Here is a 13,845-nt window from a genome sequence, read left to right on the forward strand (position 1 = left end):
ATTAAGGGAAATATGATTGCATGAAACCCTTGTTCTTAATTGTGAATTCACATCTAGCTCCTCAGTTTCTTTTCTGAGTGCTTATTTTAGATGATTTCTCTGGTAATTATTGATTAGACAGCTTAATTATATAGCTTGTATTCTGTCCTTCCCTTACTCCTATTTAAATTCAGAAATATGGCCAAGCTATCAGTCTCCTAGAAACACGTTAATTTTCTACACGTTCCTATATAGATGACCACTAGTTAATGGGAGATTGCTTCAGTCAGTTCTCTAAACCCTAAAGGTTAATTTTTCATCCAAGTTGAATACATTCACCAGATAACAAAACCAGTAACTGATTCGAGTAGCCCTTAAACTGATCTTTCCTTATTCCAGTTTGAGGTTATACTCTGTTTGTTACACTAGCTAGCTCAATTATGCCAGATTGAACAAAACAAACATGAAGGCCTTTGACCTCTACAAGGTTTGTTCAGTAATTTTCATTAATGATTCAGTGCCTTTTTGTCTTCACGATCTACTTTAAACACACATCTCTAAAACATTGACCTAGTACCTGTATGCTGCTTTCTTGTATTTGAGGCTATTGAAGAATTTGTGCTTTTCCTGAGGTTCTCAATTTACTTCCCATCCTTCCTGTGCACAGTATAGCTTATGTTTGTGCCCTTCAAGAAAAAAATTTGTTAAGGAACTACTGAATCCTCAATACTGGTTTCCCTCACATTAATGTCCTAAGAGGTTTTAAAGAAATTCCTGAAGTCTGCATCCTTGTCTGCTATCACTGCTTTGTTCTGTTCCCTTTCAAAACCTATGGTCTTCAACCTTTTCATGATCATTCCTTCTACCTGCTGCTCTGTTTCTTGCACCTCCACACCACTTCTGCCTACTTTTGCTAGAAGGAAATGGAGCACACCCACTGCTATCATTGCTTCTTTTATCATTAGGAAACACAATACTAGTGTGTTCTGTGATTTTCCTGTGCAATCTGCCCTGCTGTATCCCTTTCTGAACAAGGGATATGAGCATTCCTTGAGTTCTGTGCTACTACACAGTCCTCATCTCTGGACAAATCTCTGTTGCTTTAAATGACTCTTCCAACTACTGGTTTGGGGGGCTGTTAGTAAGATTCAGCTGTGGCAAAATCACTGACTTAAAACAGAAGCTGCAGACTTCTTTGATCTGGCTGAGTCTATCCTCTTGATCTCAACCGCACAAAGCCTGCCCATGCCCATCCCTCCTGCCTGTGCTGGAGCCGGTTCAGAATGCGTGTGGGCAAGGTCTGCAGTGCAGATGGAGAGCTTGTGCTGGCTCCCAGGGAGAGCTGCGGGGGGAGGGCTGGTCAGAATCACAGACAACAGCAGAGGTGCCAGGAAAGGATGTTCTGTGCAAGTAACGTTAAGAGCATCCACTTAACTGAGTATTAAGTAAAATCTATACCTTGTTCAATCTCCGTATTTAAGGATCCCTAAGCCTTTATTGACAGTGAGCTATTTAAAACCCTCCTCTATGTTCTGAGAGTCCCAGGGAGGTTATTGTTCTGCCAGGAACCAGGCAGTGAAAAGTAGATGCAGAGGGAACAAAATACTTTATATACTTGAAACTATGCTGTTAACAAGTTTCGACGATCCGAGACCTCCTGTCCTGTCAGCTGGTGTCTGGGAGCTAAGGCTCCTCAGATCAAGCTGCCGAGGACCCGAGAGCTCATGTTAACCGACCAGCAAGGCCTTTTCTTGCCTGTACCCAGTGTGGGGCCGCCCCGCTGGAGCAGGGTGCAAAGGACACCCCCTGAGCCCGGCTCCGCCATAGCCGGAGAACGTCCTTCACCGGACGTGAAGTCAGGGGGCGGAGACGGAAGCGGCTCCCGAGCGCGCGCGGAGGAAGTGTGGTCCCGGCGGCGCTCCGTCCTGCCGGCGGCCGCCATCTTGTGCGGGGGGCGGTGGTAGCGCTGCGCAGCGCGGAGGAGCGGCGGTCGCGCCTCCCTCTCCCGCCCGTCCTGCTGCCGCGGCGCCATGTCTGCCGAGAGCCCCGAGCCCGCCTCGGCCGAGGAGCAGAAGGTGGGTGTCGGGCACGCCCCGCGCAGCACAGCCGGGGGGCAGGAGGTGCCCCTCGGGGCTTCTCCCGCCTCTATCCACGCGGGAGCGGGCCCGCCGCGGCCGTGTTTCCCCCTCAGCCCGGGGAGCCTCGCGGGCCACCGCGGCCTTTCAGGCAGCGTCTGCCGGTGCTGGCCGTGCCCGGAGCCCCTCCGAGCAGCGCCGTGCAGGAGTGCAGGGAGAGCGGGCCGCTCTCTGCAGCCACCCTCCGCTGCCGGTTCGGGCGGAATGGAGCCCGGGGCCTGTGGCGAGAGCGGCGCGCCGTGGGCCGGGGCTGGAGGCGGAGGAGTGGCACCACCATGTTGGCTTCTGCGCTTGGGGATTTCTCATCTCTAGTGGATCGCAGGCGTGCCCTGGCCTGGGCGGGCTCATGGCGCTTCCCCGCTCGCTGGGCGCCGGGCCCTGCCCACGAACGCGTACCGCTGACGGAGCCTCGGCTCACAGCCGCGGCGGGACACGGCGATAATCCGGTGGCCAAACGCTCGTTTTGGTTTTAGAAACATTTCGGGTTTTGATGTAAGGTGTTTCAGAGGACAAATACCCAAAGCACAATGGCTGTGACCTGTTCTAATGTGGGCTTTTAGAGCGAGCAACTGGCTGGGTTGTCTTGTGATGAAGCTATTACGTCATCTCTGTAGCTAATAATTTTACAGTTTAAGTGGTATTTGGCCTCACCGGTGACTGTACTGTTAGCAGCTCCCATCTGCGGGCTGTGACGTTAAAAATTCGTTTGGGTTTTAGTTTTGTCATTGCTGTGTGGACTCAGTTGCGATCTGCACAGCTGTTTCTGACAGGGAGAAGTTATGAAACAAGCACTGCTTTGGAGGATGCTGAAATAAAAAGCTGGATCTGTTTTAGCTATCATTTAGTTAATAATTCACAGTTTGTAATATGAGTTAGATGTGCAAGTAGAGCTTTGAGGATTAATATGGAAGGATACTATCTCAATAGGTGCAGTAATCAGAACCAACTTGTGTGGCAGGTCTGTAATCCGCTCTTAAATGCGTGCTCTGAAGCTTGACATAACGTTCATCTTAGGTGGACTGCTGGAGAGATACTGTTCCTGTTCAAAGCCTGTAAAAATAAGTCCCTGGCCTATGCAGCGCTCCTAGAATAGCTCTGTAATAAGAGGAGAGTAAAACATGTGGCAGCAAGTTTATTGTGATGCCTTCTGGTGTGTTCTGGTGAAGTCAGGTGACTGACGCTGATTTTGCTAAGTTTCAGACTGAAGTCTTGAAAAGCAGTGCTTATGCATGGGCTTGAAAAATTACCCTTTATCTGACAGGCAGGAGTCCCATACCGGTATGCTAATTTAGTTTTAATCTGAGGAGGTTTTCAAGACAAATTAATAACATCAGTAAAAAGAATTTGGATTGCTGTGAGTTTATGTCCTGTTAGGATCCTGTGATATTAGTGCTATGCAGTATTAACCTTCACTAAAGCTGTTTGTCTGCATAGGCAAAATTCAACACTGACTCAGTGAATGCTTAGCTCTGAAATATAAATAACTCATTTTGCAGTACTTATATATGCTTAAAAAAGATGAAGCCCCTAAATGAACTTTGAGACAGCATTTTCATGGCCAGACCTCTTTTCTAGACTGTCCTACTATGCTTTCTGACTAGAGTGCATGTGTTAGGTGAGAAAGGTGTTAAACAAGAGAGTGATACACACTGAAAACTTGCCAAAGACAAGCGTTTCCTGTTCTCAGTGTGAAAACTCAGGATAGTGGCAGGGGGAAATTCAACAACAAAGAAACTTTAGACATTGAAGAGCATATGCTTGGGTGACTGACGTTTTTTGCCTTAAAAGCCATATTTTTTCAGAAAGCTGCTGGGGTGGTGCATTTTGTTTCTAGACTGGCCTTTGCCTCATAAGTTTGCTGTAAAGTTGTGCTCTTGTCCCTGTTGTTTTCCTGTTTTCTGCATTACATTTTATTTAATAATTTTTGCTAAAGAGGATGAGTGCTTAATACCAGAATTCTGAAAGCCTGATGGCTCTTCCTTTAGCCATGCAGTTTAGCTGTCCAACAGATAAGGAACTTTATGCTGCTGTTACCTCTGTAAAGTTTAAAAGCAAAAGCTATATTTAAATAAGTTAGGTAACTACTGCCTTCCTGGTAGATCTTTTTAATGAAGTAAGCAGACTTCATTAGCTGTGTCAAATTCCTGTAGAGATCTAAAATTATAGCTTTTGTGTGGTTGTTGCTAGGAAGAGGAGCGTGGTATATCTTGACATCCTCCCCCCCAGTCATGTGTTAGTCACTTTTTGTTGCTTCTGTAACTCAACAGAGGATGTTATAAATTTAAGATCAAGCCTTGCTGACTTGAGTTAAAGCCGTTGTGGCTCAGCAAACCATCTCCAGGAGTGCTGAAGAAAATCTAGTCCACAGAAGGATATAAGGTCAGGACATGCATGCAGTGATCTTCTCCAGAAAACTGTCTTGGGTCTCGGCAGTCTGTTGTTTAAAATTTTTTCTGAGCTGCGAATGAACATATCATTTGCTTTCTGATTTTTTTCTTATTTCTTGACATCCCCTGTGTCCTTTGGCATGGATTCTGCAGCTTAACTGTATTTTATATGAAGAACTGTTGTCTTAACTATTTTCTGAACCTGCCATGGCCTGGTTTTGCTTGACACCCCAAGTCTTTGTGTTGAAATTCTTCCATTCTTGCATAGTTTTTTTGAGTCTTAGTTGTTCTTGGTCATCAAGGGTAAGTGACCATAGTCTGTATCCTTTTCAGCTGCATTGATGCATAACATGGCATTTTGTGTTTTGATTGCCTGCTGTGTGATGATTTGTGAGCCCTGTGAGTTTGCATAAATGTCTTTTTTGATGCACCATGAATACATATTTATGTAAGCTATTTATTGTTGGCTGGCTGTTCTTAAAAAAAAATAAATCTTCTCTTGGTTAGTATTGGCAAAACATGCCCCCTGAAATGCTTTGTCTGTTGGCTTAGCAGTGAGTACCCAGTGATTCAGCATTAGATGTTGAAAGTATTTAGCTGAAAAGATTACTTTTGAGAAAATCCTTTCAGTATTGGCATGATAATAAAGCACAATAGGAAGGACAGCAGCTGAAGAATGGTCTTTATAACATGTGAAAACAGTGGTCTTGGCTAGTATGATTGTATAGTGTGAAATAGCTCTATGTTCAATAGTGTCAGGGAGACTTTACCCTTTATACGTATTTTTGTGTTTTGCATTGTGTTGCCTAGCTGTGTTTTAATCTAATAAAAAGCATTGTTTCCTGTCTTCGTAAAGGTTTTCTTTAACTGTTATGACAATTTCCCTGATAGAACTGTTAATTCAGATTCCCGCTGTATTGTGCAAAGCTGTCTTTCATATGTCTTGGTCTAATGGAGCAGCTAGCCAATTTTACATTCTAAATCTATTATAACCTTTGGTTTTGAGGCTTCTTACCAGAATTATGTTAAATATTAAATAGACTGTAGAGTTTTTATAAAGGAAAGTACTGGGAATAGGCTAGTGTGGTGGCTCTAGTTCTTTGGCAGCTCTGGCTTAAATAGTTCCTAGCTGCTTGTGTTCCTGTCGTGTGTCCTGTCCCCTTCCCCCCCCCCCCCCCCTTGCTTCTCTGCTAACATACCTGTTTGTGCTGCTGCTTGGTTAAACAGACTGTGAAAACTGATACAAATGAAACACAGCCCAGCGGGGGGCAAGGTGGTTATTTTTCTGTTGAATTATTTTCTGTAACCCATTTATGTGGAGTACACACAATCATGCTGAATGCTTCTAAGGATGGTGACACAGATGGAAAGACTGTGAAGGGGATGCCTAGGCAGCTCTAAGTGCATATGAAACCTTAGTTACAGATTAATGAAAAGCCCTCCTAATTTCAAAGATAATTCTTATTTCCTGCCTAAAAGTCATTCTGTGACTTTGGATGATGATAACAATTCAGCACTACAGCAGTCAGTAGAAATCAATGTATATTTTTCCTGAAGTAGCAATGAGTTGCATGCAAAACAAAACAAAAGCCTTAGCCAAATACTGGAAAGTAGCAAAACGAGAATTTTGAATGTAAGGTACTTTAGAAATGATCTAATAGATGAAATTATACTTCATACATCAAGTTGCTACATGGGCTGGATTAGAGGTCAGTGTTGGAAGACTGGATGAACAAATTGCAGTTTTTGCCAAATGAGTACCTTCAAATGATTGCTTTCAGCATTCACATTTTACAGTATACTCATAAAATAGGCATTTTATTTTACCTAAATGCACTATCCAGCTGTCTTCATCCTCATAATTTTAGGATAATTATATATAAATATAGTATTGTTGCTACTAATATGATAGCAGGCATGTTTTTGAGACTGAGCAGTTTTAACATTGTTTCATAGTGAATATCAACACATTACAGTTAGACCAGTTATGCAAACTAGATTGTGGCAATGCATGGAGTAGTCTGTCTGTGCAACTTTATGATCAAATGGGCAGTTGAAAAAATTCCTGTGGCTCTTCCCCAGTTCTCAGAATTTGTTTGTTCTTAGTGGAACCCTTGTGTTGACAAAGAAAAAAATAAATTTTTTTAGGGGCATTTTTTTTCCTTTTTTCTTTTTTTTTTTTCCTTCAAAATCAATTTAATTTTGTTACAGACTATTTTTATGTAAAAGAGGAATGCTTTGATTAGATTTAAACACGTCTCCAGGAAGGATATCTATGATGGGAGGCTCAACTCTTACAGTTGCTGTCAGTATTCGGGAGAGAATGTATGAAAAGGTTTAACCAAATAATTATGTTCACTTGGTACCAGCAGTTGGCTGCTAGTGAATTACCTGTGAAGGGATTCTGCATAAGTAGTTCATTATTGGTGTTTCATTTACAACATTGCTAATTGTCTTTCAGGAAATGGAGGATAAGGTGATCAGCCCAGAGAAAGTTGAAGAAGCAAAATTGAAAGCAAGATATCCTCATCTGGGCCAGAAGCCCGGAGGCTCAGACTTCTTGAGGAAGAGGCTTCAAAAAGGAGTAAGTTATTCATTGTTCACAGGATATGGACAAGAAATTCCAAAATCCCTATATCTCTGTGTTTGGTGTTTGGGTTTTTGTTTCTTTTTTCCCCCTGCTCCACAGGTCTTTGTGAATAAAAGAATTCTGAGAAATTTAAACTTTGTCTGTGAAAGCACAAGGAGGACAAATTTGTTTCCACAAAACAAACGCCAGATTGGCAGGATAGCTGTCCTATGGCAGCAGTGGTTCAACTGCATTTTATAGGAAAAAATTGAACTTAAAAGCTGGCTCAGTGCTGCTGTGATAGACATCATAAAAGACTTCATAATAAACACTAAAGGTCAGAACCTCAACCCCTGTTCTGTACTGATCTTGCCCATTCTTAAGTCCCAGAAATGACCGCTCTTGTTATCCATGTTTTAGCACGTGAAAGCTTAGTGTCTGCTGAGTTACACCAGGCACCATCTGACATCAGTGGCTTGAGAATGGTGGTATGATTCTGAATATATACCCTAAGGAAAAAAATAGGGATAGAAGAATGAAGAGTGAGTTCATATTTCAGTATTGTTCCACACTTAACCAGTGTCTCTTATTTTCTTAGTTATTCAGCTGGCTGTTTGGCTGGTTTTATTTTTAGTTTAATTATTCATAAAGGTGTTATGTAACGCCTTCCAGGCACACTAGAACCCTGTTCTTGGAATAATCCTAGAATATCACTTCTTCTGATGGTGCTTTTATTGCTGTCATGCTGTTTTCTTTTTCCTTTTTCCTCTTTTTTCCTCCTTTTTTTTTTACTATTGTCTAGGCCCTTTGAGTGCACGCAACGACTCCAAGTATAAATCCTTCGCAAACCAGCTGTTGGAGTTTGGGGCTGATCTAATTCTGTACTACCTGGTAACATCTCTTGGGAATTGTGGAATGTTTTCTGAAGAAGCTTTCTTTAAGTTGGAGTATATGCAGCATAGTTAATAGCTGCTGGGCATGGGCAGGTAGATTAGGTGACTCGTTTTGTGAGTTAGGCTGTTACCATGGTCAGTCAGCCTAAATTAGACTTCAGTGGGTTCAGTGCACATTTAGAGACAGAATAGAGAAGGTTAGTGTGTATTGCAGTGGTAATACAGGAAAACAGAATCCACTCCCTAAGGACTGATGACCATAAAGGAATTATGGTTGCTTGCACTCAGTGTAACTGTGAGGAAAACTCACCAACAGTGACAATCTGTACAATATCCTCATCTTGATGAAGTAAATGAGGAAGCATTTTTACTTGCTGTAGAGCCTGGTGTATTTTGGGCTGCTTGAATTGCTGAAGTTTACAACAGAGTGAGGATAGTGAGTATATTTCAGATCATGTTTCTGACATGAAGATACTGGGACAGACGTCAGTTCAAAAGGGATGATCAAATACAGGCCATCTATGAAAAGCTAGAGTAAATCAGAGGAAAATATAACAGTAAGTTGAAGGAGGTAGTGGGCTGATGTTCTAACACATGAAAGATGGTGGGTTTTCTCAGATATTCTTCTAAATGTATGTACATATCCATAGCCCGGATTTTCTTTGATTTGGCAACTAGGACACACTTTACCCATTGATAATTGCTCTCCAGAAAAGTTCTGCCTTGGGTGCACACACCATTATTATCACACTTTCTCGAGAAATAATAGATGAGAACTATGTGATACCAAGTTCCTGTAGAAGGATTCTGTTCAGAGCTCTTGCATGGACAGAAATAGATATCCATTAACAACAGTAACACATCTAAAGATGGAGCAGTTCTGTTATTACCTAGTTGTCATTTAAAAGTTTCTTTTGGTTGCTGTAGTCTTGAAGGGCAAAATAGGAAAGCCTCTTTCCAAATTAGGTTATGGTATAACTTGGTGTCTGGTCTGCAGATTGCAGTGTTAGAACATTATGGTATAAATAGGGATTACATCATCAAAAGGACTGAATTGTGAAGGTTTATGAACAAAAGTATGTGGTTCATATGTACTACTGACTGCATGGAAAAACCAGATTTGGTAACTTAAGGTTGTGGCAGGAAACATTGAAAGCCTTCTTCAGGAGGCCTTGCATAAACACCCATACCTGCCGCCCTTAGGTAAAGGCCTGTTAAGTCAGGAGTTCAAGTTATGTCTCTCTAACAACTGTTGAACGTTTTGCAGCTGCTTAGTTCTAATGCAGAATGAAGAATATAGTAGTAATATGCAGTTAAATGTAGCAGGTAGTGATGGCTGCTCAACTGACCTATGAATAAGCCTATATAAAGCTAACTAGAGAGGGTTCTCTCCAGAGTTTGTGATTGTAAGCAGCAATTGCTAGTGTAAGTCTCCATCCTGAATCTAATTTTTTGGCCTTATATAACAATCTGTTAAGAATCAGGGGTTGCAAGTACCTTAACAGTAAATGCCATAGTAAGATTCAAACAAAATAAACTTTTCCTGCAAAATGTGTTAATAAGCAGTTGAAGACTTGATTCAGACCTTGGATGAAATTCCGTGCCTCCTCTTACCATGGTGCAGATGAGTCATGAGAGTCATTTGGCTTTAGCATCCATAGGTAACTTGGTATTTTTAGAATCTAACAGAAAACATTGTTAAAGGTAATGCTAATAAAAATATGCTGAAATAGTAAGGAACACTGCTTTAGAACTTCAAACTTAATGTACTTATTTTTGTATTCAGAAGAAACCTGGAGTGTGGGATAAGAATTTCCTTCACATAGTGGTTTTCTGAAGGGAGTGCACAGTAGATTTGGCTGTGCTAATAATTGGTTTGAGAAATTTAGGGATGGTAGTCTCACTATTTTAATGTATGCAGATAAGAGGGTTCCTTGTTAGCATGCAGTTTCATGCCACTTTGATCTTCTGGTATGATGAAGCAGGCTCTTTTCTCCACCTGCAGTTCATGCATTGTTTGGTTATTCTGTGTAGCAGAACTTGTTCGCTGCAACAAATGCAGCGTTTCAATTGCAAATTCAGAATGCAACATTCACAAATGCGAAGTTTCACTCTTGGAAAAACTCTTGGGAAAGCAGGGGCAAAAGTGATGTGTGAGTTTAATGGTATATGTAGAACCATAACTCTATATTTACCATTACTAATGTTAAGAGTTCAGATATGTGTGCCTAATAGTCCTTATAAGATTTTATTTTCAATCAATGTAAAATTAACTGTGCCAAATCAGGATTTTATAACTGTGTTTAAAATTTAGAGAATCTCCTTTCTTTGTATGAATTCAGTAAGTATGCTTTTAAGCATATGTGTTTTGTCTTCCAGCAAAAATACTTTGATTCTGGTGATTACAACATGGCTAAAGCAAAGATGAAGAATAAGCAACTGCCTACTGCAGCACCTGACAAGACAGAAGTCACTGGTGACCATATTCCTACTCCACAGGATCTTCCACAGCGGAAACCATCTCTTGTTGCTAGCAAGCTGGCTGGCTGACGAGAACAGCTGAACTGCATGATTATTCTCATTCCTGTTATTTTTCCTGAATAGTTATTTCTCACCCTCACATCCCCCTTTTTCTTTCTTACACTAAGTCATGAGACTGACAGCTTTGCAGGTAGCGATAGCATGTGCTGCTATTGTAAGGGAGTACTGTTAAGAGTGAAACGTTTAGTATTTGAACTAGTTAAGAACAATGCACTGAATAAAAAGGACAAGTTTGGTTAGAGCAATGTAATCTACTTGAAAATGTACATATTTGCCCATTTCCTAGTGTAGGACTGGTTCCAGCAAGTGACATCGCAAATTTTACTTCTAATGTTTCTGCTTTTGTTATTTCATCTTAATTACAGCATATTTGTATTTAATATAACCTCCAGTTGTGTTGGGTTTTTCTTCCGTGTTTGAGTTTGTTGTCTAAAATAGAGGTTTAGACCACAAGTTGCTAGATGGTAAAGCATGTATTAAAACAAAGACCAGGGCTCTGATTGAATTTTGTTTCTGCTTTTGAACTTGAACGGCCTTAAACCTGTTTCAGCTTTAACAATAGAGTTTTTACTTGGGCAATATTTGCCCATTTGGTGTAACTCTTGTGAATCTAGTGCTTATTGACAACTGCCTGTTGAAGCTGGTATTCTTTTCAGTTCTGTAGCTTAGGACACACTTTTGTTGAAGATGTGAATGAAGTGTGCATGTGCATAGACTGTTGAATTCACTTTTGTGCCATTTTTGTAAATACAATAGTTTTGCACAACCTTTTGCAAACGTCTATTAGTTTTACATTTTAAAAAGCAGATAATGTGCCAATCAAAGCACAAGTGATTATGTATCTTTCAAAGTCTTGCCCTGAAACTAAGAGCCCAGAATCTTGCTACTGAAAGTTAAAATTGTATACCTGAAATTTGGGAAACACATTTACACTTGACTAAGCCTTATGCTTCTGCAGTTGTATATTTTGATTTTGCAACAGTGTCCAGCATTCAAATCTAAATCTGGAGTTTGTACCTATATTTGGAGACAAATGCCCTTTCAGTTCAGCAAATCTTCAAGCTTTTAAAGCTGAAATGCTCTATCTGATGACATGGAAGATGGATAAATGTACTGTTTTAGCAAGTTTTCTGTGTGGCAAACACCAAATCTAGGCTTGCTGAGGTTTGATATGCAATTGGTTTTGGGCTATTTTAGACTTCCAGAAGGAGAAAGCTATAATTTTTGTTTTCTTGGGCTCCTGAAGTGGTAGTCCTCATTGGCTTTGGAGAAACAAAGAACTGGAAGTGGTATTTATACAGTGACCTATAGAGATATAGGTAACTTTTCATGTCAGAAAATAGGAATGAACTTCAGTTCATGATGCAGGTCATAAGTACTAGATAGCCAAAATACATAGTTGATATAAGGCAGGTAACTTGATGCGTTTAAAAGCATGTTTATTCAATGAAAACAGAATACTAAAAGCACAGTGTGATCCATAATGTAATTGATTTTCATATAGGTAAATATAGCCTTGATCTTGGGGAGTTTAGAAACAAATTTTAAGATCAATTTACTGAATACCTTTTTCTTGAAAGCAACAGTTCTGAAACAGCCTGCTGTAAACAGAACACTAATGTGGGTACTACAAAACACTCTTAAAGATGCGTGTTTTCAGAAGGATGTACTTTTATTGACATATTCAGAAAGGTCTTAGAGGATAAAGGACTGCCAGCTGAAAAAGAACACTGGCCCATATCTTGTGTAATGCTCTCTTCTAAAGACAAACATAAGAAAATGATCAAGAAAAAATGAATAATCTTAATTTGGTCCTATTTTGATCAGAATATGGGCAAAGCATTATTGGTGTCTGTATAATGTCTTTGGTTCAGAGAAGTCATTCTAGATAATTTTGAAATTGATAACCTGGTTCTCTTCAAGTCTATATAGCACTTTTCTAGTAAATAAATGAGTTCTGTCAAATCTGTCCCGATTCCTTATCGTCCACCAATATTATAAAAAAAAAGTGACTTTTGCAGAACAGGTTGGAAAAATGAACCTACTTGACTTCTTTAAGTAAGAAAGTAGTCTGGGACAATAGCAGGGAAGCTGGATATATTGAAGCAAACTATAGATGTTTGTCCTAATGTGAAAATCCCTCTTTATTTTTGTATGTATAAATGAAATTGGAACTTAATGATAGTACTGGGCCTGAAACAAATTTTGAACAACTTAAGGTGACTTGCTATGTGTTTTCTGGTGCCACTACTCTGTAGCTCACAGAAGGTGAGCTTGATGTTTGGGAAGGTTTCAAAATAAAAAATAGCCATGGAAATTTAAACACTCCACTCACTTAGTTACAACTTAACTGGTCCTGCTGGTTGAACAGCACAAACTTCTGATGTTCACTCAGTGACTTGCAGTTCTTAATAATACTACAAATTCAGCTCTGAATATATTATCCATGTGTATATTTGAAGTACTGTAATACTAACTAGGTCAATGACTGATTATGAGCCTTCACATCTGACAGACCTCAGCAGCAGGCACAGCTATTTTGGTTCTATACACTGTATAAAACTCAAGTCCTATAATCACTTAACAGTAAATCAAACATGACTGCAAATCGATGCTTACTTGCAGCTTACTCCAGCAAGATAACTCAGCTATCCAAACTTATGTACATAATGTATTATATGAGTTTTACCATTTGATAATTGCCTTTTTCAAAGAAAACCTGTCCACACTGTAGACTGGCAGTCCCTTTCATATCTTGCCTTTAAAGATAGAAGTGTTTAGTTATTAGAGTAGTACTCATGTAGGCTTATAATAGCAGATAGCACCAACATTTTATTTGAGATAGTGAAGTGGATTAATTACAACTTCACAGATATGTCCCCAAATCTGTAACACCAAAGGCTTCCCTCTCATTGTTCTTGATATAGTAGGACAGTGTTTGTGTAAAGGCCACAGGAGTACACTTTGTTGGACGTACTTACACTCAGTCGAGATGTTAAGGTGATAAAATCGTCAATTGTTCTTTACAAACTTACACATTGTATAGTATACAGAATAAATTGATCTACTTAGTTTTTATTGCAACATGTCTTGTCTTTACTGTGGTTTCCTAAAAGATACTGGATACTTTGGTATTCTCTATGGAAAATTTCTGAAATCTAAATCTTGGTACTCTATATCACTAATAATACAACTAGGCTTTGGTTTCTAGTATGTTAGACTACAAAATTAATGTAATCACATTTATATATATTTCAGTGCTTATTTTTCTAATAAGGCAATTAAAAGCTTATTGTTTGAAAACTCCGTAACAGATGATTGTTTTGGTCCCTTGCACTGAG

At 40.0% G+C, this 13,845-nt stretch overlaps 1 protein-coding gene across 2 annotated transcripts; it reads left to right on the top strand.

The window, feature by feature from the left end:
• Positions 1 to 1,839: 1,839 nt before the first annotated feature.
• Positions 1,840 to 13,592, top strand: ARPP19 (cAMP regulated phosphoprotein 19). Of its 2 annotated transcripts, none has more exons than XM_005145896.3 (3): positions 1,840 to 2,054; positions 6,963 to 7,085; positions 10,343 to 13,592. In XM_005145896.3, the coding sequence occupies exons 1-3, from the start codon at positions 2,010 to 2,012 to the stop codon at positions 10,511 to 10,513; spliced, it is 339 nt and encodes a 112-aa protein (XP_005145953.1). In that variant the 5' UTR covers positions 1,840 to 2,009; the 3' UTR covers positions 10,514 to 13,592. The 2 variants fall into 2 exon arrangements, with proteins under 2 accessions (XP_005145953.1, XP_030901973.1); XM_031046113.1 differs by lacking the exon at positions 1,840 to 2,054 and adding an exon at positions 4,368 to 4,493.
• Positions 13,593 to 13,845: the final 253 nt, after the last annotated feature.

This window comes from Melopsittacus undulatus, chromosome 9 (genome assembly GCF_012275295.1).
Source record: "Melopsittacus undulatus isolate bMelUnd1 chromosome 9, bMelUnd1.mat.Z, whole genome shotgun sequence".
Classification (NCBI taxonomy): domain Eukaryota; kingdom Metazoa; phylum Chordata; class Aves; order Psittaciformes; family Psittaculidae; genus Melopsittacus; species Melopsittacus undulatus.